The sequence below is a fragment of the Argentina silus genome (assembly GCF_951799395.1).
Source record: "Argentina silus genome assembly, chromosome: 2".
Taxonomy (NCBI): domain Eukaryota; kingdom Metazoa; phylum Chordata; class Actinopteri; order Argentiniformes; family Argentinidae; genus Argentina; species Argentina silus.
In genome coordinates this window covers 30,604,142-30,624,412 of record NC_139656.1, presented here as the reverse complement: position 1 = coordinate 30,624,412, position 20,271 = coordinate 30,604,142, and the positions used below count along the sequence as shown (strand labels likewise).

General features: G+C 43.4%; 1 protein-coding gene across 1 annotated transcript; it reads right to left on the bottom strand.

The window, feature by feature from the left end:
• Positions 1 to 3,254: 3,254 nt before the first annotated feature.
• On the bottom strand, positions 3,255 to 19,983 carry LOC310822786 (myosin heavy chain, fast skeletal muscle-like). The gene is made up of 41 exons (XM_083695269.1): positions 19,954 to 19,983; positions 18,555 to 18,619; positions 18,211 to 18,429; positions 17,789 to 17,932; positions 17,469 to 17,625; positions 17,324 to 17,351; positions 17,007 to 17,121; positions 16,544 to 16,636; positions 16,404 to 16,467; positions 16,210 to 16,308; positions 15,854 to 15,957; positions 15,447 to 15,585; positions 14,789 to 14,907; positions 14,215 to 14,364; positions 13,941 to 14,111; positions 13,395 to 13,698; positions 12,893 to 12,957; positions 12,687 to 12,774; positions 12,487 to 12,604; positions 12,240 to 12,363; positions 11,338 to 11,474; positions 10,881 to 11,136; positions 10,454 to 10,696; positions 9,848 to 10,024; positions 9,406 to 9,551; positions 9,079 to 9,169; positions 8,374 to 8,763; positions 8,112 to 8,238; positions 7,849 to 7,967; positions 7,467 to 7,663; positions 6,832 to 7,015; positions 6,486 to 6,651; positions 6,142 to 6,266; positions 5,587 to 5,895; positions 5,294 to 5,497; positions 5,069 to 5,194; positions 4,555 to 4,725; positions 4,313 to 4,417; positions 4,129 to 4,224; positions 3,651 to 3,782; positions 3,255 to 3,306 (listed from the first exon to the last, which is right to left on the bottom strand). The coding sequence occupies exons 3-41, from the start codon at positions 18,415 to 18,417 to the stop codon at positions 3,289 to 3,291; spliced, it is 5,808 nt and encodes a 1,935-aa protein (XP_083551395.1). The 5' UTR covers positions 18,418 to 18,429; positions 18,555 to 18,619; positions 19,954 to 19,983; the 3' UTR covers positions 3,255 to 3,288.
• Between the last annotated feature and the right edge of the window lie 288 nt (positions 19,984 to 20,271).

The following is a 20,271-nucleotide window of genomic DNA, read 5'->3' as shown; positions in this document are numbered from 1 at the left end:
GGAAGCCAGGCTGTCAACTTCTTCGCTGTAGGCGGCCTCATCACCATTGGAGATTAATCCAATGTGGATTGTGTCATCCGCGAACGTCAGGAGTTTGACAGAAGGTTGGCTAGAGGTGCAGCTGTTGGTGTAGAGGGAGAAGAGTAGAGGAGAGAGCACACAGCCTTGTGGGGCTCCGGTGCTGATGGTCCCTAACCCACCTGGTGACTCACCTGGTGTTGTGAGCAGAAACACAGGACTGGGAGAGATGGCAGGACCGGGAGAAACTTTGGACGTTCGTTTTTTCATGTTCACTCCCTGTGCTGCTGTCCTTCGCGTATAGACCTCTGCTACTTTCGAGAGCGGAGGGCTGTTTGGTCCTGCAGAGTGCTGTTTGGTCCTGGGGAGGGCTGTTTGGTCCTGCAGAGTGCTGTTTAGTCCTGCGGAGTGCTGTTTGGTCCTGGGGAGGGCTGTTTGTGGTCGTGTGGTTGAATGGTCAAGCAGTCAAGCCGTCTTAGTCGTGTGGTCAAGTGGTCCGGCTGTCAGGCAATGATGTGTGTATGGAGCTTAGAGGTGTTAAAGCAGAGGATCTACCCAGCTAGCCTAGAGATTACTATCATCACCAGCTCTGTGTTCATGGACAGGCCATCTAATACCACTCGCTCTCTCCATGGACAGGGTGTCTAATACCACTAGCTTAACGCTGTGAGCACAACTAACCCTCCTTCTCACCTGCATCATCCAACTCCCCTGCTTCTCACCTGCATCATCCAACGCCCCTCCTTCTCACCTGCATCATCCAACGCCCCCTCCTTCTCACCTGCATCATCCAACTCCCCTCCTTCTCACATGCATCATCCAACTCCCCTTCTTCTCACCTGCAGCATCCAACTCCCCTCCTTCTCACCTGCATCATCCAACTCCCCATCTTCTCACCTGCAACATCCAACTCCCCTGCTTCTCACCTGCATCATCCAACTCCCCTCCTTCTCACCTGCATCATCCAACTCCCCTGCTTCTCACCTGCATCATCCAACTCCCCTGCATCTCCCCTGCAGCATCAGGTCCCCTGCTTCTGAATCTGTTGCCATGGTATCAGTGTTCTCATATCTCTGTTGCCATGGTATCCGTGTCCCTATGTCTCTGTTGCCATGGTATCTGTGTCCCCATGTGTCCCCATGTTTCCCCATGAGGTTGAGTATTACTGTACATCTCTCTCACCCTAACAGTGACACCTTCAAACAAGACAATAACTTATCTAACTTTATGGCCTCTATTTTCAGCTGGCACAAATCAGACGCAAGTCCAACCTCAGGCGTTTTGGCAATTTGTGTCGGAAGAAACAGGTAAAAATACCACAGCGTTGGAATGCTGTCTCGTCTGTCCTCAGGTGGGTGGAGTAGCGGTACTAGAGGCGTGTTCACGACAATGAGCAGGCCAAGTGCTATAATTAATAGAGCCTCATCATTTTTGGATGATGTGAAAAGTCTTGTGCTCCTTTTAGAGATGGTGTGAGTTGAGATGTTTAAATGAGACCATTAGTCTCACCCACAAGGGAAGTGGTCTGAGACATCACAGCAACCTCTGAGAGAAGTATGAGTTTCAGCTTATACTTACGTTGCAGCTTAATTTGCCGCTGTAACATTTGAAATAGGTCTATTATGGAAGCTTCAACCAGTCAGAGGAAATGCTTTGAGAAATAGGCTGGCACGAAACTGACTTCACCATGATATTATACAGAGCTTATACAGTTAGGTCCATATATATTTAGACTCTGACACAATTTTTGTTATTTTAGCTGTTTACCAAAATATATTCAAGTTACAGTTATATAGTGAATATGGACTTAAAGTGCAGACTCTCAGCTTTAATTTGAGGGTATTCACATCCAAATTGGAGGAAGGGTTTCGGAATTACAGCTCTTTAATATGTAGCCCCCTCTTTTTCAAGCGACCAAAAGTAATTGGCCAATTGACTCAAAAGCAGTTTCATGGACAGGTGTGACCCTGTGCCCAGAGCTCTCTTCTCCCTTGGGGGTGTGCATGTGTGTTGTCTCGGAGGGGGGGGTGTGCACATACCATATTCCAACAATTGATGAGAATTGATTGCATGGCCAAATAAACAGTCTTCTTCTTCTTCTTCTTCTTCTTCTTGACTACTGCAATGCACTCTTGGCCAGGCTCCCTGCCTTCGCCATCAGGCCTCTGCAGCTCATCTAGAATGCTGTCGCCCGTCTGGTGTTCAATCTCCCCAAATTCTCCCATGTCACCCCCCTCCTTAGCACCCTTCACTGGCTTCCAGTAGCAGCTCACATCAGATTCAAGACCCTGGTGCTCGCCTACCGGGCGGCAAAGGGAACAGCATAGCTTGCAAGCAATGGTCAGCCCCCAAACCCCTGCCCGACCACTCCACTCTTCCACCTTGGCCAGCCGCCTGGCACCACAGCCTCTACGTGGATGCAGCAGTCGCGCTACTCAGTCACGACTTTTCACTGTCAAGGTGCCCCGCTGGTGGAACAAGCTTCTCACTGCTGTCAGGACTGCAGTCACAACCAATCTTCTGCCGTAGATTGAAGACCCATCTCTTCAGGCAACATCTTAACTGTCCGTCCAAAATACCTCTTCATCAACACTACCCCCCTGTACAAGTTTCTCTCCTGTTAAAAAAAATGAATAAAAAAAACGAAAGTAATTATTCCTTCTTCTAGCAGTGTGACTGCCAATAGCCCCTGGTCCTAGCATAGATTACTTTTTCTTATGATGACTGATGGATAGATGATTCACTTACTGAGACAAATGTATTTGTTGTAAGTTGCTTTGGATAAAGGCATCTGCTAAATGCCATAAATGTAAATGTAAATGTAAATGTAAATGTAAATGTAAATGTAAATGTAAATGCAATAAGGCACAGTGAAGTCAATAAAATTGAAGTCAAATTGTCTCCATAGTGCAGGTAGAGAGTGCTCTAGGGCTGCTGGGCAGCTAGAGGTGACTGTTCAAAAGTATTATGGCCTGGAGATTGAAGCTGTCTTTGAACCTGTTGGTCCGAAACTGAATGCCGGAGGATAGCGGAGAGAACAGGGCGTGACGCTCAAGGTGAGGACTGACGTGTCGTAGAGAGGAAAATCAATGTGTGTTTTTTTACCAGTGCCATTCACAGATCTTATGAAACATTGTGTGTACCACAATTCAAAGACAAAACGACCACAAGTCACAAAGGAAACGTTTTTTAATCAATGCTCAGAATTTCACCAAGAAAACCATATTTTATGTTTTCACGATCGGTGCATCACAGAGTGTGTGGTCTTGTTTATTCAGCCTCTTTGGCCTGTGAAAAGAAAAAGAAAATAAGGACATGAATGAACCTCTTACGTATGATTACTTCAAAGAACACAATAGACTGTTTAGGGCAAGCAATTCTTTGGCTCTGGGCTCAGCTTTGAGTTCAAGTTTGAGTGTCAGTTTGGTTTGTATTAATCTGTTATTAACAGGACGACCCTAATGCATTGTGCAATGCCAAAAAAGGTTTTTACACCCCGAAGTATACGTTTTTCAGAGACTTCAAAGACAGCTGTGAATGTAAAAGTCAATATTGACCTCTATGTGTACAGTGAACCTGAAATGGTGTTGTTGATGAGGTCATATTTGATAGGTTTGGTAGCAGCTTCGTACCTTTCCAGAATCACGGCTCTTAGCCCTGAGCTTGTTGACCTGGGACTCAGCGATGTCAGCACGCTCCTCAGCCTCCTCCATCTCATGCTGAACCTTACGCAACTTAGACATGTGGGAGTTGGCTTGTTCCTCCTGGGAGAGGAAAAGAGAGGTAGAGAATGTGAGAGGGAGACAATAACACACAGCCTACAATGTTTGAAATGTTGTGAAAACAAATTAACCAAATTAAAAGGGAACATTCTATTACTCTATAATGATGTTAATATAGAAGCAAACACTATGCACTATGTGTATTATTACCTCAACAGTTACTTGCGATATACATTGTCATCGTGCATAGACATGCGTGAGCAGCAATTACTTAAACTTAACGACTGTATATGGATACCAAATGTTGTAATGTAGGTTGACTAGGGTTAGGGTTACAAATCATGTGTTATATGCTGTAAGAATATTTGACTCTCAGTGTGTGACTCACCGCTTCCTCAGACTGCCTCTTGTAACCCTTCACTTTAAGCTGCAGCTTGTCTACCAGGTCCTGAAGTCTGGCAACATTCTTCTTATCCTCCTCAGTCTGTGGGAGAAAGTCAATGCCCATACTTCAATTGCATTCAGGTGCCTGACTGTACCAGAATGTGTGAAGGTGTTTCTGTTACTCTTACCTGGTAAGTGAGCTCCTTGACTCTGCGCTCATACTTGCGGACACCCTTCACTGCGTCTACACCCCTTCTCTGCTCGGCATCCACCTCAGTCTCAAGCTCACGCACCTGTATGGAGGGAACACAGCTGTGTGTTTAAGGTGGTGAAATCAGTCATGAGTTATTGGAAAGAAGTAGAGGTTGATTCTTCTGAACTAATATAGATAGGCTGTGTGAACAAAGTTCTGTGTGTTCTGCAAAGTTACCCTGGACTCCAGTTTCTGGAGCTGTTTTTTGCCACCCTTCATTGCCAAATTTTCAGCCTCATCCAGACGGTGCTGCAGGTCCTTGACTGTGACCTCAAGGTTCTTCTTCATCCTCTCCAGGTGAGAGCTGGTGTCCTGCTCCTTCTTCAGCTCCTCTGCCATCATGGCCGCCTGAAATGGTAGTGTGTGGAGTCATTTAATTAATGTGTCCACAATGTGTCACAGATCATGTGCTCAGCCCAACTACAATTGGCCTATGGCGTAGAGGTCTTTGCGGGTCAAAAGACATGGACCCGTTCTGAAATGGACCCATGCATTTTCGACTCCAACCAGGACAGCTTAACTTTCTGCTTTTGACTAGCTCGGTAAATAAGGCCTCCTCATCTCCGATGCTTGGAGAGGCAAAAATTTACCCTGGTCTCGAGTTTTCGGGTTCTGTTGGATCTGTAAAGACCTCTATTTTGGAAACAAATAACGTTTATTGTATTGTTTTGTTTTGAATATGGGGACTTACATCAGTGATGGCCTTCTTTGCCTTCTCCTCTGCGTTTCTGGCCTCCTGCACTGTGTCGTCCACCTCTCCCTGCACTTGAACCAGGTCAGTCTCCAGCTTCTTCTTAGAGTTCAGAAGGCTAGTGTTCTGTATGAGGAAACTCAATGATTAGTTGAACTGTATTTCAAGAAAGCATACAAAAGTCACACTGTGGGTAAGATGAGACTGCCTAGAAATCACCTATACCTGGGAGTGAAGCAGTCCCACTCGCTCGCTGGCGTCCACCAGCTCCTGCTCGGCCACTTTGCGGCCTCTCTCTGTCTGCTCCAGAGCAACCCTAAGCTCCTCAATCTCAGCCACCATCAGACCGTTCCTGCGCTCCACCATGGCTGCCTGCTCCTTCAAATCTTCTGCTGCGCGAACAGCATCATCAAGGTGCAATTGGGCATCCTGGGATTCACAAAGACATAGTGCATTAAAACTTAGGAAAGGTATGGTTAGGGGTAATGCTTACATTGACTGATTTCCCAGCCCCTTACCTTGAGCTGTCCCTGGACGTTCCTCAGCTGTTTCTGGGACTCGGCTGCCTGCCTGTTGGCATGGCTCAGCTGGACCTCCATCTCGTTCAGGTCTCCCTCCATCTTCTTCTTCACCCTCAGGGCGTCATTCCTGCTCCTCACCTCTGAGTCCAGGGTGTTCTGCATGGAATCAAGCATCCTCTGGCTGTTCCTTTTGATCTGCTCCATCTCCTCATCCTTCTCAGCAAGCTTCCTGTCCACCTCACCCTTGATCTGGTTTAGCTCTAGCTGCACACGCAGAATCTTGGACTCCTCGTGCTCCAGTGTACCCTGAACAAAACAAAACAGTCGTCACACGTTGATTGTGGGAGAGAGTAGTGGACTGGCACTCATTAATTTAGGCTTGTTCTGGAAAGGGGCCTGCAACTGTATGCAATGAAAATGTGGTAATAGGATAGGAGGACCAGGTCTAAAAAATGATTTTATTCTCAATGAGACTAACCTGGACAGTAAAGCTTAAATGAAAGGATGAGTATATGTCCCAAATGAACAGGATTAAACTGCATGAGTTCCTACCTCAGCCTCCTCCAGGGCAGTCTGGATCTCAGACTTCTCTGTCTCCACAGTCTTCTTGGCCTTCTCCAGCTCATGGATGCTCTTGCCAGTCTCCCCGATCTGCTCAGTCAAGTCAGAGATCTCCTCTGCAAACAGAAACACAGAAGTCATTCAGAAGAGGGAGATTTTCTTCTGAATTATGACAAGAATAAATGTAAATGTTTGTTCTGTCTGGCGAAGCTTAGGATCTTAAAACGTTTTAGACAAGTTGAACATTGTTCTGAAGAATCAGGTCACTACATTCGTAGCTTGATGAAATAAGACAACGCATCATGAGCCAAATAAAACTACTGCTGCTGACTCACGTTGCAGGTTCTTGTTCTCTCTCTTCAGAGTCTCCAGTTGATCCAAAGTCTCCTCATAGGAGTTCTTCATTTTGAAGAGCTCCGTGCTCAGAGAACGAGCCTCCTTCTGAGCTCCTTCCAGCTCTGCCTGGCCCTCCTCAAACTTCTGCTTCCACTCTGCCAAGACCTAGAGAAATCCATGCGATTTTAATCTTTCGCTTTCTTCTTTTATCTGTCCATTAGCGAATTGATGGGGCTTTTGTAATAAGAAATATGATTTAACAATACACCCTGTTTTTCATTTCAATTTAAAGAGGTCGATATGGTGCTAGAATGAATACATTAGATTTATTTAGTTATTTCACACCTTGTCAAAGTTCCTCTGCTTCTTGTCGAGGTTGGCAGCAAGAGCATTGGCTCTCTCCACGTCAATCATGAGGTCCTCCACCTCTCCCTGCAGCCTCTGCTTGGTCTTCTCCAGAGAGGCACACTTTGAGTTGGTCGCCTCGATTGTCTCCTCTGCCTCCTGCAGACGCTGGGCCAGCTTCTTCCTGTTAGACAGATGAGGGATTTAAAGCTTCCCCTCTGAGGGATTGTGTCAGAGAATGTCTGCACATCTGGCTCTTACAAGTGATGGGAGAAACAGTATACAGTAACTCATGTGTGGTGTTCTGATGATAGTGAATTTAAGAAGCCCTGCTCAGGAGCTTCTACATTTCTACTTCTACATTCTGGTTTCCTTTCATTGTCAACCTGTATCAAACAGTGGGATAGACTGTTTTTGCTGTTATGTGTGACTCACTTGGCTTCTTTCAAATGTATATCTGTATTATATAATAATTCCATTTCTATTTAGGATTAAATATAATGGAAAAATCATTTTGCAATAACTGTCCCCTTTACTTTCTTTGATTAAAATGTGTCAACTCATCTCCAGAATGAACAGAACAGAATTTAAATACCCCCCAACCATGGTGAATAAGAGGGTTGTGTGTGACTCACTTGGCCTCCTCCAGCTCCTCAGTGCGCTGGATGGCATCAGTCTCGTACTTGGTCCTCCACTGAGCCACCTCACTGTTGGCCTTGGACATGCCGCGTTGCAGCTCTGCCTTGGCCTCCTGCTCCTCCTCAAACTGCTCCCTCAGGAGGTCACAGTCATGGCGGGCAGACTGGACACCATGGGCCAGTGCGTTCTTAGCCTAGGGAGAGATAGAAGAGGTGATGGGGGATAGGCAGAAGAGAGGTGAGAGGGAGTAGGAGCTGTAGAGAAGGTGTAAGAGCATTATTGAAAAAGAAAAAGACAAAGAGAGAGACATGCAGAGAGTCAACATGAAGCTGTAGTTCAAAAAGTTGTGGTTGGTGGAGTCTATTTTGAGTTCCTTACCTTGACCTCCTCCTCAACATGTCTCTTCAGCTCCTCAATCTGCTGGGTGAACGCCTGTTTGCCTCTGGTCAGCTGGGACACCAGGGCCTCCTTCTCCTCAAGCTGGCGACCAAACTCACCTGTGGGGAACAGAGCATCTTGTTAATCTACACTAAGTTCTAATGGTTAATGTTCATTGTTGTCAGTGTCAGTTATATTTCTGAGCTTATAGGGTATCAAGTTTGATTCATGGTCAGTTATGTGTTTTTAACGTTCATTGGTACCGTTCTCAGTCAGGAGTCTGGCCCTCTGTCCGCTCATGTCATTGACCTGGCGCACATTCTCTTCATTCTTAGTCTTGATCTCGCTCAGCTGATCCTCAAGAGTACGGCACATCTTCTCCAGATTGCCCTGGTAGTGAAACATAAACCATTATTACTTTCCATGATTATCTTGAGCCAAGCCTTGAATGCCAAGCTTTCCATTTCTAACTTGTATTTGAATTGGCCCCCACAAACACAGCTCCATCCAAACATTGCTACTGACCTTAGCCTTGGCGACGGCCTCCATGTTGCTGGAGAGGTCATCTATCTCCATCTTGTACTCACTCTTCTCCTTCTCCAGCTTCTGCTTGACGCGCTGCAGGTTGTCGATCTGCTCCCCGAGCTCTGCCACGCTGTCTGCTTGCTTCTTCCTCAGAGCGGAGGCTGTGGCCTCATGCTGCAGGGTGGACTCCTCTAGGTCGCGTCTCAGTTTCTGAAACTCTGCCTCACGCTTCTTGTTCATCTCTATCTGAGAAGCGGTAGCACCCCCGGCCTCCTCCAGCCTCTCACTGATCTCCTCAAGTTCCCTGGATAGATCGGCCCTCTGCTTCTCCACCTTAGCTCTGGCAGCACGCTCAGCCTCAATCTCCTCCTCCAGCTCCTCAATACGGGCCTACAATAGGGAGACACAAACAGAGAGATGAAATCTACAACACAGTCAAAGCAAAGGAGCTCACAAAATAATAGTAAACAAATGATTACTTTAATATTAAGATGTGTTTATCCAAAGCAACTTACAGTTAACATACAGAATGTACTGTATGGTGTTTAAGCATCATGCTTAAACCAACTGAACCGTTGCAAACCAGGACAGTGCTAACAGGAGAATGAATTGATCAGTGTTTCTCATAGTGATCCTGACAATGTTAATTGCAGTGGAGTTTGAAACTATACAGACAACTATGCCATCTGCGGCCTTGTTCTGTACCTGGAGTTCCTTGATCTTCTTCTGCATCTGAGCACCCAGAGACTGTTCATCCTCAATCTTGCTGAGAAGCTGGGAGGTCTCGAAGTCCTTCCTAAAAAACACAAACACATTGATTGCAGTTTGATAGTGGAAATGGAAAGTCTATCGTATCGTTCACTTTGGTTTATAGAAAGACATCTGTTCAGATTTGTCTATTTTCTAATTCAATAGAAACATTTTTCGTTTTGTTTCAACACAATGATGATTCTGACTATTCCAACAATGTAAAGAAAAAATTACGTTCAATTAATATCAAATACAACTTTGTTGTCATTTGTTTGTGTTTACTTCTTGATCTTCTCATCAGACTGCTGCTTGTCGTTCTCCAGGTCCATTATGGACTCCTGGGCCAGTTTCAGATCTCCCTCCAGCTTTCTCTTGGATCTCTCTAGGTCCATACGGAGCTTCTTCTCTTGCTCCAGAGAACCCTCAAGCTAGTAGATAAACACACATATTTATCATCAAAATCTAAATCATGAACAATAATGTCCAAACCATTAATAAGTAGATTAATGAAGTGAATCATTTGGGCGATAACACAGGGTGTAGTTTCTCAAACTAAATGACTAACCTAGACTTTCATACTATCTAATGCCATCTAATAATTCCACCCTCGCATGTGACAGTTTCATATTCTTGTGTGTCTTAGCTTCTGTAAAACAATTAGCTTTACTGTACTCTTACAATCCTGGTTGACACTAGCACAGCTTTATTTGTATTGCCCACTCACATCGTCCACTTGCTGTTCCAGCTTGGTCTTCGCCTTGGTCAGAGTGTTGACTTTGTCCTCCTCTGCCTGCAGGTCGTCCAGAGTCTGCTGGTGGGCCTCTTGGAGGGCTTTCTTCTCCTTGGTGAGCTTTGCAACAGCCTCATCCTGAGACGCCATTTCCTCAGTCAGGTTTTTCACCTGAACACAGATACAACAGAGATAGTCTTTTGTCACTTCAGCTCACAAAGGGAAATGCAGTTTTTATTGCATATAATGTGGCTTGCAAATGTTAGCATGTACTAAAAGTGATCCTCTAGATGGCAGTGTATACCATGAATTCATATCAAGTATGGAATGAAGAGTCCAGAATATGCTATGAATGTGGGGAGTACTATGCTGCTGAACTCTGCTACTATTTCATGTCTTCTCATTCCAGGACCAACATCACTTGGATTTAGTTATTGTTTTGCTATGGTTGGATTCATTGATTGTTTCACATTGACAGTTTGATCATATTGTATGTGTTTGTATGTGTTTACTTCTCTTCTGTAAGGTGACCTTGGGTGACCTGAAAGGCGCCTCCAAATAAAATGCATTATTATTATTATTATTATTATTATATGAGACCTTGTTTTCAGTGGCGTGTTTCTCCTTCTCCACTTTGGCCAGAGTTAGCTCCAGGTCATCAATGTCTTTCTTCAACTCAGAACACTCATCCTCCAGCTTCCTCTTCTTGGCTGTCAACTCAGCATTGATCTCCTCCTCATCTTCCAGCCTCTCGGTCGTCTCTTTGAGTTTGGCTTCCATCTGGATCTTGCTCTTGATGAGCCCCTCACACCTCTCCTCAGCATCATTCAGACACTCTCCTTCCTGGTTTCAAATGGAAGAAAAGGCAAACGGCTTCAAAACACAATGTGTATGCAAATATAAACTGATTCTAGTCCAAGGGCACACAGAAAATCAATACAAATCTATGAAAAGTGCTTGTGTGTTTGTGTTTGCATGCATGTGTGTGTGAGTGTGTGTGCCCTTGTGAGGCTGGTCGCCCACTCACAGATGCAACTTGGAGGGCAAGGTCATTCTTCTCCTGCAGGAGGGATACCATCTTCTCCTCCAGCTCCTTCTTACGGGCCTCTGCCTTAGTCAGGTTGACTTTGCACTTCTCAAAGTCCTCCTTCATGTTGGCCAGCTCCTTCTCTGTCTCAGCGCTCTGCAGCATGGGCTTGATCTTGTAGTAGACCTTCATCCATGGCCAATGTTTGACATTCATGAATGAGCGGACGTTGTACTGGATGGTGTAGATGGACTCTCTGGTTGACGGCAAGCAGGAAGGCAATTGTGCCGTAGTGAGTTTTATGCTTTTGAATGGCTCAATGATAACAAAGTTACATGGAAAAGTAGCCCAGGCTACATTATGATATGATTATATGATTTCTTGTAAGTGTATTCATATATCATCACATACAGGTGGTTCATATGTAGTGCTAGAGAGATTATCTTCCATCCCATACCTCCTCTCCATCATCTTTGAGAACTCCCTTCTCATCAGGTATCCACGGCAGAGAGCTTGAGTCATGGTTACCAGAGTTGCCAGCTTCTCATCTCGCATTTCCTCCAAGACCCCCAGCAGACCAGCTTTGAAGAACACCTGAGAACAGATAAACAAACATGTCAAATGGAGGAGCTAGACATTGTGACGTATGTATAAGAAGGGGCAGAATGGGTGGTTCAACACCACTAGACTTGGTTGTAACAGCATTGAAATGCATGTAATTTCACCATGAGATTTTGAAGAACAGATCGCTAATGCTCTGGGACAGATTAGCTATAGCCATACGACTCAAACACAAAGCATCACAAAGGAATTAAAGTTATCTGAAGCTTGGGTTCTTACAACTTTGAAAATGTTACGGTGTGGGCAATATTTTTCTCCTCTTAATATAGCTCCAAATGCTACATAAGGAAAGAGAAATTAAGAGATGACGGAGATTTTTTATGGATAGTTAACATTGAAGAAATGCGTTGCGGGATCTCCACAAGTACAGTATGTCTGTACTTTTTAAACCTCTTATTTTCAGGCATGGATGGTCAATGTTTAGTTCATACAAATATAATCTATCACTGTTTTATCTCATTCAGTCACGGCATCAGTAGTTTTTCAGTGCCAATATTTTGAAGTAGCAGTATTTTCACTTTCACGCTAGCGTGCCTGTGGGTTGGGCTCAGTGGAATTCTCACACACACGGCCACACTGCGGGGCATGCAACAGGGACCCGTTTTTGCTCATAAGCTCGACTTTTAGAACTGTAGGCTGAAATTCTATAAACTAACCTGAAGCATCTCTAATGTTTTAGTCCTGTTATGTAACACAACAACCTGTGGTAACATTTCCCGGGTGAATCTGAGCACTTACCTTGGTGTGTCCAAATTTGTACTCATCCTGAGGAACATCAATTGAGGCAAGCAGCTTTTCAGAAGCCTTCTTGTTGTCCATGAACTGACCCTCAGGGATGACACCGGCATTCAGTACTTTGTACCTGTATGGATAGAATTGTTAAATACGTTAGTCTCAAAGCTGTTTCTTATGTTTCAAGGAAGGGCACTGTGTATGAGTGTGTGTTTGTGTGTGTGTACTGTGTACTGTGTATTGTGTACTCTACCTCTGCTTGAAGTCAGCATAGAGGATTCTGCTGGGGAAGCCCTTTCTGCAGATCCTGATACCTTCCAGTACACCGTTACACCTCAGCTGATGGATAACCAGGAAGTTCTCCATCAGACCTGGAAAACACAAAATGCATCTTAACCCCTACATAAACCTGTTATAGGACTTATATTTTAAAAATGTCTCTCTGTGTTGTACCTGGAGTCTTTGACTCGTTGGGGATCAGGCAGCGCACAAAGTGAGGGTGGGTGCTCCTCAAGTTGGTCATCAGTTTGCCCAAGTTCTCCTGTGGGGGTTTACAAACCATAGTGTTCTCACAAATAATTCAGACTTAATACACACTTTTAAAAGATATTAAGTTTCAACAGACACTCAACAGGCAGGCAGGACTATCAAAAGCTCACCCTGAACTGGGAGGACACAGTCTGCATGGAACCTCCCTTCTTCTTGCCCCCCTTCTTTGTGGTGTCTTTTACAAGGAAATAATTTGAGTAAATAAAAGAGTGTTAGAAATTATATAAATCTCTGATAAAGTTCAAGTTGTATCTGCTGCAGTAATTAACTCTAAAGCCAAGGTTCTGGACAGCAACTTGATCCCATACGATTACATTGTAGCTATTAATTTAAGTATTATATTGTAATGTGGCAAGGAATGTAAAGTCTCATTCACACCGAGTTAATTGTGTGACTTCAAATGTCAGAATTCAAATGGGTCTTCTCTTCATGTTGTTGACCAACTCACACTGTGTGAGTCAAGGTTCACCGCACATGACCTGCGTTTACGTGAACATTTCGTCATGAGAACTTGGCTCTTGGCAAATTTGTGGCTGAAACCGTGTAGTGTCTGTCCGGCTTAATGCTAATCATCATCCTAATGCTTAGTTATTAACATGATGCTAATGTTACCTTCAGCTGCAGGAGGAGGATAAATGACAGCTAGCAGTTTGACTGAAGACTTCTGGTAGAGCTGCACCACAGAGTCGTTCAGGGGGTCCTTGTTCTTGTCCAGCCAGCCAGTGATGTTGTAGTCCACAGTGCCAGCATAGTGCACCAGGGAGAAGTGGGCCTCAGCTTTGCCCTTGGCAGGCTTGGGCTTCTCAAACGCCTTGGTTTTGCCAAGATGCTGGTCGTTCAGCTTGTTCTTGAAGGTTGTGTCTGAAGCTTTGGGGAACATGCACTCCTCTTCAAGGATGGAGAAGATGCCCAATGGCTGTGCAAAAAGACATTTGAATTAAATTAGTATGTTCATAATGTCATGTTCTTTACTTCAACAGTCACCTTTATATGATGATATGCATGTTGTGGAAGCATATTAAGCAGGTACTAACATACGAACAGTAAGATTTGTTGTACCAAAATGAGGACATCTTACAGTAGTCACAAACACCTACCTCTATTAAGTCTGCTTTCGACACCCATCATTAAATAGTATAATCCTCACAGGCTGCTTACCTTCTCAATAAGCTCAATGCAGGCAGCCAAGTCCATGCCGAAGTCAATGAACTCCCAGATGATTCCCTCCTTCTTGTACTCATCTTGCTCCAGGACGAACATGGTGTGGTTGAAGAACTGTTGCAGTTTCTCATTGGTGAAGTTAATACACAGCTGCTCCATGCTGTTGTACTGTTGATGGAATTTCAGAAGAATGAAGGAATCTTTTCGTCATACATGGGGCTGTAATCTTTCATAATCGCAACTTGTTTTCTTGTCCTGACATCATACTCACATCAAAGATCTCAAAACCTGCAATGTCGAGCACACCGATATAGAACTGCCTTGGCTGCTTGGTGTCCAACATTTCATTGATACGGACGACCATCCACAAGAACATCCTTTCATAGATGGACTTAGCCAGAGCCATCACAGAATTTTTCACCTGTAAACAATTATACCTCGAATTAATACATGAGATATTGACCATGTTTAGTTGAGGTGATGCAGGTGGACGGTGGTATGCATATGAGAGCGATTTTTAGGGTTTAAGGATTAGGGCACAGAATCAGAGAAACTATAGGCATGTGTTGTGACTGCTTAAACTTGGGGGAGAGGGAGGGGGGCTGTTTGTTTGTTTTTCTTTTTCTGTGTTGACATCAGACATGGGAGGATGGGAGGTGGGGAGGCTGTTTGATTTTATTTGATACTGATATGCGAAATTGTGTTTTATGATTTCTTATCATTGTTGAACCACAGGGTGGCACTTTTACACTCAAGCAATATAAAACCAAAACAAATCAAAAGATTGTTCACAATATGGCAGAGAAGTATGTTATGAATTAAAGAATGATACATGAATGCCTTACCTGGGCTACTGTCTGTCCCTTGGTCACATACTCATTGCCGACCTTCACTCTGGGGTAGCACAGAGCTTTAAGCATGTCAGCAGAGTTCAGGCCCAAGAGGTAAGCGATTTTATCAGCCACTGGAAAGAGAAGGAGCAACAACAGACTCAAGGACACAGCCATATTATTTAAACTTTATTTAGGCAGGGGTTAAGGTTAACACTAAACCTAACCCTAACCCTAACCCTTTATTTAGGCATGGGTTAAAGCCAACCGTAACCCTAACCCTAACCCTTTATTTAGGCACGGGTTAAGACTGACTCTAACCCTACTGAGAGCAAGGTCTCTTTTTCAGAGCAGCCCTGCTTACAAACATGGAACAATCAAATGTTCATTCAGAATGACAAACATAGTACAGTTTATAAATGACAAATCAATTACAACAACAATTTACACGCGAGCATGTTCTATGTGTTTTATTAGTAAAACTGAAATCTGTGTATTTGAAATAACTTTTTTAATTTGAATCAATCCACCAATTTGCATTATTTCAAATAATTGGTAGAGGGTCTACATATTCTGTCTGGCCAGAGTGATCAGCTATTCTGATGTAAAGTTTCATGAGGAACAACTTCTAAATGTTCTTTTTTCCATGTTTGGGGCTAGAGGTGGAACTCACCCTCTGTGCCGTCCGGCTCGGCCTGCTCCTCACGCTGCTTCTGCTTGAAATGCATGTTGCCGTGATGCATGACAGCACCAGTCAGCTTGAAGATGTAAATTTTATCCTCAGCGGTGAAGCCCAGGATGTCAATGGCTTCCTGAAAAAGAGGGATTTCACATTAGAGAGGACGAAAACAGTGAGGAATTGAAGACAAACTCACTCTGTCAGAGTACGGCTCTGTAAGCTCCAAATCTAGCAGAATGGATGGAAATGTCAGACTTCTCTATTCCTTTAGTAGAGTAGCAGCACAACAGGATTTTAACAATGTTACACAGTAGGCCTTTGTGGATGTACCCCTATAAGAGGATTCATTCACACTCCAAAACAAATCATTGATACAAATAAAAACTCTTTGCACGACTCACATCTGTGGCGACCAGCTCTACCGTGTCGTCGATGCTGGCCACAGAGATCTGCCCCTGGCTGATCATGGGGAAATCGTAGGGATTGGTGGTGATGAGTGTCATTTCTGTGGGGACCAGAGAACAAAGTTGTCCATTAAATCAAATGCATGTAGATATATGGACCACTTGTACTCAATACATATGCTCAATAGCCAGTGGATTGTTTTACCTATTCCCCCCGCCAGGCACATTTCATCAACTCAACCAAAGCCCAATTCTTATACCGTTTCTGACTCTACTTAGTGCAGCAGCTACTGTATGAGTATTTCACTTTCACAGCAGGGCGCTAGTTTTCCCTGCTCTCTGCTTTGGCGTACCGACTATCTCAGGTTTGTGGTTGGTCATCATCTGGTAGAAGATGTGGTAACCCCTCTCATCAGGAAGCTGGAAGGCCACCCTGGACTTCTCCAGCAGATCTGATAGAGAGAACAGGACAGAGATGAGTATTTTGCAAAAAAAAAAAAAGAATTGTGTTTAAATAAGTATGGAGAAATGACTAATACCAACTTACAGGTCTCAATGTCAGCACTAGCCAGTTTGCCGGACGTAGCAAAGTGAATCCTGATGAATTTACCCTACAGTAGAGCGGGGTGGTTAGAAATCAGTCAACAAAAAAACGACAACTGCCAAAGTGTATTCCCTCATACTTACAAAGCGAGACGAGTTGTCGTTCCTCACAGTCTTGGCATTACCGTAAGCCTCCAGCAGGGGGTTAGCTGCAATGATCTGATCCTCAAGAGACCCCTGTAAGAGACAAAGTCGCTGAAGTGTGAGTAACTTAAAATCTCTCTTAATGTGTCTGTCGACAAAACATCTGTTCCTTTTAGCTGAGAAAGTGGCAATAATGAGGTACAGACCTTAAATAATAAAAAAATAATAATAATAATTATAATCTGAAATGTGATTGGCTCCCACCGTAAAGCCCAGGGTTTCATTCCTCTCTGAGCCTACTGGTTCCCAACATCACATATACCAAACCCTAATCCTCTATGAAACTACTTTTGATATGCAGGACTACAGTATGGAAAACATGACTATAATAGAGTAAAGTTTAGGTGTTTCCTATCATCATTCACCTCAATTTACTCTAAATTGTGACATCAGCACAACTTACCTGTATTTTACCAGCGCTGACAGGTGCTTCCTTCTTCCCGCCAGCCACAGCAATGGTGGCAAAGTACTGGATGACACGCTTGGTGTTGACAGTCTTTCCTGCACCAGATTCTCCACTGGTTTATAGACAGAGAAAGAGGGGTTTAGGGTTCGGATCATATCAGCATTCATTAAGCAAGAAAAGACAATGGCATTGCTTTAACTTTTTTCATAAGCTAACACATATTCTCATTCAGTTACTCATTATTGTCTACATGACACCCAACCTACTGCAAAAGGAACACTTTTTGAAAAGTAAGATGTTAGTGAACAACTTACGTAATCAGGACGGACTGATTCTCTCTATCTGCAAGCAAAGAAACATTGTTCATACTCATTCATTGGATGTTGGTACATTATTACATTCAAGGCATCATCATAAAGTATCTCATCTATCCATCTATCCATCCATGAGAGCTCGTACCAGTCAGCATGAACTGATAGGCGTTGTCAGAGACAGAGAAGATATGGGGTGGAGCCTCCATACGCTTCTTCCCTCTGTAGGCATTTACACATGCCTGGTCGTACACGGGGAGCCACTTGTAGGGGTTCACCGTGGCACAGAAGAGCCCAGAGTAGGTCTGGATGAATTGGATCAAATATGGGAATTAGCCAAGTCAGATGAGCCGGAATGTGGAAGTTTAGGTGTCTTTGAATGTACTGACATGCCGTATATTGTGGTTTCTTGTGTTTGCTAATGTGTGCTAGGTTTCTTGTGTTGACCGATGTGTATGTATCTCTTACGTAGATCATCCATGCTGCGTAACGCTCTTTGAGGTTATACAGCACAGAGGCTTCATTCAGGTAGGTCATCATGGCCATGTCCTCAATCTTGTCATACTTTGGGGGGTTCATTTGCAAGACGTCATCTTCTTTGAAGTCTTTAGTCTGAAACAGTGGAATATTTAGATAATACTCAAATCAACACTACATGGATAACTTTTCACTGATAAACAAATAGAATATTTTTCATGATTTATTGTTTCTAGCATAATCCATGCAATTGATTTATTTGAATTACAGTACCAGTGCTATGCTATCCTCCACTCTACTTGAATATTAAAGGTCAAATCAAAGATTCCATTTTTTTTCAATAATATTTTTGTGTGTGTTGAAAGGTTTATCCTGCTTATGGAAGCTGCAGTTTGGTGATGTTATAGGCTTACCTCATGAGTGTCCAGAATATTCACAGAAACTTTTGCCCCATCCCTGGCAACAACTAAACCCTTGAGGTACAGCTCCTTGACATCAGTCACATAGCAGGCATTCTTTGCATCAAAGGGTGCGCTTTGAGCTTCGATCCTCTCCCTCTCTGGCTTACGAAGGTATATGGCAGCTGCGCCATAAATGGCCATCTCCGCATCCGTACTCATGGTGGCGGCTCACTAGGAAATAAAGAATAAAAAACAAACATGTTTGAGTCTGTACTAACCCCTCCCCAGTCAACAGAGTTAGAGGCAGCATATTTAACAGAATGTATTCTAATAATGTGACTCAAACCATGTCTCACCTTCTTTTCTCCACCCAGGTGAGATTGTATCTTCGTGGTGACCCAAGTCCTACAAACACAGTCAGCTAAAAAGCAAACAAAGACATTTAAAGAAGAATTATATCAAGGGTGAATACAGGGTTACATACAGTTATCTCTGTAATTATTGGGACGCTGAAGCATTTTTTCTTCACGAGGTAACGATTCTCAGGCATTATTTGAGGTTTTTTTTTTTTTTGTACATATTGGCATCACCATTTAGAAATAGCAACACCTATTATACATAGTCCCCCTATTTCTTGACCACCGTTTTGGACTGTTTTGGATAATTGTTGATGTTTAGTGGGCCTCATTTACCAACATTTTTCTGAATTAATTGTATAAGCCCTATTGTATAATTCAAAAGCGAAACCACTGTCAGGCCAGATTGTATAATTCAAAACTGGAACCAATGTCAGGCCCTACTGTATTATTCAAAACTGAAACTGTCAATTTCAAGCTCAATGATGAGTTTTAGCAAACTGTAACCTGACCATCCTGTTTTTGAGTATAACTAGTGGTTTGCACCTTGTAGTGGAGCCTCTGTAATTTGACTGGTGAAGTCTTCTGTGGATGGTAGACTCTGACACACACACGCTTACCTCCTGGAGATGTATTACCTCCTGTTCCTGATCAGTGGGAAAGTTGTTTTGGGGTTTTTCTTAATCATGGTGAGCATTTTTCAGTCATCCACTATTGAAGTCTTCCCTTGCCTACTACCTGTTGTTAATGAACTTTTCCAAACTTTTGATTTTGGCAAGCCAAAGGTTTTGGCTATGTTTTTAATAGATTTTTCTTTATATTTTCAGCCTCATAATGGCTTCCTTGACTTTCAGTGACACCTCTTTGGTCCTTTTCTTGACAGACACGAATAGCATACTCCAAAGGCAAACGCAAAGCCTAGAATCAAGACTAGACATTGACAGCTCTCTTATGCTTGTACAAATTATGTGACAGAACACACCTGACTAACCTGAAACATTTTTTCCAATTTTCCAAATACTTTTGGTGCCATGAAATAGGGGGACAACGTTGTCATTTCTAAATGGTGAAACGAATATGTACACAAATAGCATAAAATAAAATCTAAGACTCTATACTCGAAAGGTACTTTTGACGAGAAAAGTTTTAAGATTGCACCTTTCAATGTCCACTTGGTATAAACATGCCCACTTTCTTTCAAACTATGTGAAGTAAAACATATTTTGAATTATCAAAACATTAAAAAACAATGCCACTTTACTGTCAAATAGAATGCAGGACTTGCAATAGAGCTAATCAAGTGTAATGTAAAAACATCCAGAACAACTCTCACAACACATCAGATACAGAGATCATCGATAAGACAAGTGAAATCATGTAAGGAGGTGGAGGGTCTTACCACAGAGGTTGAATCTGCCTGTGGATGTTGTGGTCTCAGACCCCTTATATCTGGTTCCAGAGTGCTACCCAAGCAGAAGTTAATTATGGACCACACGGCTAGAGGAGATGGATTGGATGAGAGACTTAGCTGTTTCCTTATGCCCTTTTCTGATTTTCCTATGTGATATTCATCTCTTAAAGCCAAGTCCAGCCAACTGCAATGGCTCTGATTTCAGTTGCACACAAAATCCTGGCTTTTTTGTAGCAGTCATGGCAGGAATAAGAAAACTGATATCAACCGGTTATTGGCAGATGTTAATGAGCAACTATGTGATGA